The sequence below is a fragment of the Manis pentadactyla genome, chromosome 10, assembly GCF_030020395.1.
Source record: "Manis pentadactyla isolate mManPen7 chromosome 10, mManPen7.hap1, whole genome shotgun sequence".
Lineage (NCBI taxonomy): Eukaryota > Metazoa > Chordata > Mammalia > Pholidota > Manidae > Manis > Manis pentadactyla.
The window spans coordinates 47367185-47372328 of NC_080028.1; the positions used below are offsets into that span (position 1 = coordinate 47367185).

The window sequence follows — 5144 nt, forward strand, 5'->3', positions numbered from 1 at the left end:
GCAGCAGGACAAACCTGTGACCAGGATCCAGGACTAACACCACAGTCCCAGAAGAGCCCTGCCCCCATGGACACAGGTGCCACGCCATTCTAAGGGACCCCAGCAGCAGGCAGGCCCCCACAGATTCATGAACAGGCCTGTTCCCGTGACTCAGGTTCATGCCCCACCCCAGAACCAGGTCAGCCCCCAAGGAGCAGGCTCACCCACTGCTGAACCAGTTGAAAAGCCAGCCCACCCACAGACTCCAGCACGAGCCCACCAGTGGGCCCAGATTTGAGCCCAGAACCTCTGGGCGGCTGACTGGTGAAGGGCTTTCCCAGTCCACTTAAGCCAAGACAGGAAGAGGCACCTGCTTCTTCAACTGTAAGACTCCAATGAAGACCACAGGGCTCATAAATAATCAGGCTAACCACAAAAAGAAAAATAAATAAAACACAGTAAGTCACCCCAAATAATGCAGCTGCTCAGTATAAATGGCTTCCTTTCTTTTATTTTAAACTTTAATACTTCCACCACTGCACATCTTTAACCTCCATTTTCAGAGAGTGCTACTTTACACCCCTGAGTGAAATTGCCATGTTTCAATATTAATTACTAATTATCATTGCTTTGCATTTATTTGTGGATATAACTTAAAATTCCTCATAAAAAAAAGGTTGAAATAATGCTACCTGGCTTAGTTACTTGGCTTCTACTCCTCTATCTTCTTCAATTTTACATACTGATGTCCTGAACTTTTTCTCAATTTAACTTCCAGGTTTTACAACTATTATCTCAATTAAGTAACTAAAGATTATTTAATTCTGGTTTGCAAATGTATCAAAAATAGTTATATTCACTTATTACAAGCTTGTCATCAAATGAAGCACATTATGAAATGTCACATAATTGCTTCAGTCTTGATAATAAATATTTTAGTGTCTCTTGTGCCAATTTCTTTATTCAAATATTTCTTATAGTGATTTCACTACATAAGAGTTTTTTGGTGAACACTCCTGAAAGTCATGCTGATAATAAATATGCTTCAAAGTTGGTACGGAGGTGATAACTGCAATATATCATCTTTTCCCTAATCAAAATATAAAATCTTGAATATGCTACCACAGGAAAGATTATGGTATGTAAAATCTAATACATAAATTCCAAAATGTTGAGTCCATTTAATTTTCTTCCTTGATGTCAATAAAATAACGATATGCAAAGATAAGACACATTGATAAACCAGGAGTGCGTTACTACAGAGAGAGCACCCTGCTAGCATGTCAGCTGGTGTATTCCCAATTCCAGTGTCTTTTCTCCTCCTGCCCTCTGCAAACCACACTGCTGCTTGTGGGATGAACATGCCTCAAGATGAGAAGTCAGACCTCAAGATTTGCTCCCTATGAAATGTTCATCAATTTACTCAGTTTTCTGTCTACATTTTGATACAACTAAAACATATTTATAGGATTGGCAAGGGCATTAATAATAATGTTTGAAAACAGTTTGACATAATATTAGTAGTTCATGAAAAGTAATTGCTTTCAAAATTATGCCATAGAAATTATTTAAAAGAGTGTTAAATGGTGATTTGAAAGCCTGTCTTTAAGTTTTAAGATAAATAATCCCTGAGTTTTTAATTTAATGTAGGATGTGATCTTTCCAATTTTTCTTAAATAATTAATTCTTTGTCCATTTTGTCTGTTAGCTAGCAGAAGTAATGATTGACTTTAAAAGATAATAATGTAAAAGGCAGGGTATTATCAGCAGAGGCCTCTTTTTCCTTTTTATTGCTTTCTTGCTTGTTGGCTTTCTCTCTCTCTCTCTCTTTCTCTATCCTACTTCCCTCCTTCCCTCCCTCTCTTTCTCTGTCCCTTCATTTCTTTAATCTTTCTTTCTTCTTTCCTTTCTTCACTGACAACACTCTGTTACTATTTATGGTCATTTTGATAACGTTGCTTCTTGGGAAAAGTAAGTGCTATTACAACATAATGTATCTTCTAGATAATCTATATACTTTTAAATACTATTACTTTCCTTCCTGAACCAGAGCATTGAAAAAAAGTTTGGGTAAGAACTGAACAAATTTGATTACTTGGAAATATATTTTATAGTTTCACAATGAGGGAAAACACCACTTATGAGGTTGGTTTGAAAGGAGAAGGAGTTTGCTTAAGTTGAGAGTAGGATGCAGTATTACATGTCTCTGATAAGGTTACTATGACTGAATTATAGGTACAAAGCATTGAAATAAGTTATCAGCTGTAGTTAAATATTTAGAGTATTTTCTTCTTTCATTTTACTTTGATTCATCAAAACCGATGTTTTTTGAGAACAATGCAATCCTCTTTATGGAGTCATTAAAAGCTTGTTTCACTTGCTTATTCCTCAGGGTGTAAATGAAGGGGTTCAACAAGGGGGCAACAGATGTAGTGAGCACTGAGACGCCTTTATTTATGGCCACTTCCTCCTTTGCCGAGGGCTTGATGTAGATGAAGATGCAGCTGCCATAGGCGATAGAAACCACAATCATGTGGGAAGAGCAGGTGGAAAAGGCCTTTTTTCTCTGTTGGACAGAGGGGAACCTGAGAATTGTCCTGATGATGTGTGTGTAGGACAGTATCACACACAGTAGAGTGATGATGAGTGTGAATACAGCCACAAGGATGACCATTTGTTCTATTACCCAAGTATCTGAGCATGAGATCTTTAGGAGGGGACCTGCATCACAGATAAAATGGTCAACTGCATTAGAGTCACAGAATTCAAGCTGGAGGCCCAAGCTAAGGGGTGGGAGAATGATCACCAAGCCAGACCCCCAACAGCAGAGGACTAATAAGGTATAAACCCTACTGTTCATGATTGTCATGTAATGCAGGGGTTTACAGATAGCAATGTAGCGGTCATAGGACATGGCTGCCAGGAGAAAAAATTCTGTTGCTCCAAAGAGAATAACAAAAAATATTTGACTGGCACAAGCATTGTAGGTAACGGTATTGACCCCAGTTGACATGCTGTACAGGAATCTAGGAATACAGGCAGTGGTAAATGACACTTCTAAGAAGGAAAAATTTCTGAGGAAAAAGTACATAGGGGTTCTCAGATGGGAGTCTACCAATGTGAGGGTGATAATAGTCAGGTTCCCTGTTACACTCAAAATGTAGGTGAGAAATAGGAAGATAAAAAGCAGGATTTGCAGTTGAGGATCATCTGTGAGTCCCAACAGGATAAAAGTTGTTATTGCCGTGTGGTTTCTCATCACTGACCCTTGATCTCTGCTCAGTAAGAAAATAATAATCAAAGTAGTTTTATGAGGTAGATATTCAAATTTTGCAGCGCAAGATTAGGCAGATAAAAACCAAGCAAACCAGCTACATTAATTTTTTCTTTTCACAACATAATCAATAATGCCACTATTCCTATAGTCTTCTTGAATATTTCAGTTATGCGCAGCAGATTTATTCCTTCAGAATTCGTGTTGTAAAATAATCCAACTTTTTATGGGATCATCCTTAGCCCTTCAGAATATAAAAATATAGCTGATTGTAATTCGTTACATGGATTGGATTCACAAATACTTTAGGGGAAAAAAGATGTTACCTTATGTGTACTTAAACATTCTTTATCCAACAAACATTGGATATGGGGCATATCCAGATAATTAAAAACATGAGTTCCCTTCAATTGTGACTCTCATAATATTGTTTTAAGGGTAAGATGCATTTCTCCTGGAAAAAAAAAAAACAATTATAACAATATACAACTCACAAGACTGAGATTTTCCTTTGTCTCTTTATTTTTCTCTGCCTGCATTCCTTATTCTTAACTCAAAGATGGTTTGATGTACACCTATTTTATCTATAGGATAAAAAAATTTTGTGTTCAGGATTTACAAAAGGAGTATCTTCATATGCATTCAGTGATTTTTCAGTTAATTGACTGTAGTCCCATTTCTCTGAAAACCCCTAAAGATGGCCTTTGAATTTGACTTTACATTTAATGTTACAATTCTCCATCTGCTGTTGTTTTTTGCATGTTTAGTTTTTTCTAGAAATCTCTGGCCTGGACCTCTTGCTGGTTAAGTATGTAGAATTTTTCCAGGTGTCCAGAATTTGCCTTCATAGATTTTTTCAAGACTATGGTTGTTTTGCTTTTTGCTTTCCTTTCTTTCTCAAAGCTGAAATCACCCATAGTGTGCCCACAGATTCACTCTCTGATCGGAGAGACTGTGGAATGTGGGTTTTTCTTCCTCCTATTAGAGCAAAACCACTTAATTCTATGTCAGGACTTTATTCTTCATGGCTAATAGAATATCTGAGACAAGCTATTTTAAATGGAACTATTCTATCCAGTGGATACTATTTGCAAAGCACAGGGCTAATGTCTGTATCATGAAACTCACCTCATATATGCAAAAATTCTCACTGTGGTTATTTATGCAATGTTTGACTTTTTTTCTTGCAGAAAACCTTGCATTTCACTAGGTTATTTAATGTGTGTAACTGTCTGGATTAGAATAACCAAGAGGCTTTCATTAAGATAAGTTCCTGAACACAGATAGACCTAAAAAATTCTGGGCAGGCAGTAGGGGAATATGGTTCGGTGCCAGTGGAGAAATAAAAAATTTGAAATATTATTAGTATGGTGATCGAGACTATCATGGTCATATTGATAGTTGAGATCCACCCAGACAGTTAAGGAAGTTTGTTGACCTATCATTACATATCCCTACTCTCTCCTAATTAGTGCTGACCATTATGTCATATGCAATCACTTGATTTACACATTTACATTACAATTTCAGATATGCAAGTACAATGAGTAACATAGTAACAGTCTTCTTTTCCCTCTATTTTTAGTCTTCTTTTGTTGATATTGTCTGTGACCATTATGTATATTCTTCTTGTATGTATACCCTCTTCAGTAAGGAGAAAAGGGTGTATTTTTGTTCACAGAGCAATAACCACTCCTTTACTTAACAGCACTAATTTCTTAGAGCGGTACCAGTGAAAATTTGTCCTATCTGAAACAGTCTTGGGAATTCCTGCTACTTCTCCATCACTGACTGAAATCGAATTTCGCCAGGAAACATCAATGTGTTTGTTATATGAGTTTTTCCTCAGTTGACTTTAATATATTTCCTGCAAAGGACATGAGACCTGGGA

General features: G+C 36.9%; 1 protein-coding gene across 1 annotated transcript; it reads right to left on the reverse strand.

The window, feature by feature from the left end:
* Positions 1-2278: 2278 nt before the first annotated feature.
* Positions 2279-3238, reverse strand: LOC130679327 (olfactory receptor 6C2-like). Its single transcript, XM_057487930.1, has one exon. The coding sequence runs from the start codon at positions 3236-3238 to the stop codon at positions 2279-2281; it is 960 nt and encodes a 319-aa protein (XP_057343913.1).
* Positions 3239-5144: the final 1906 nt, after the last annotated feature.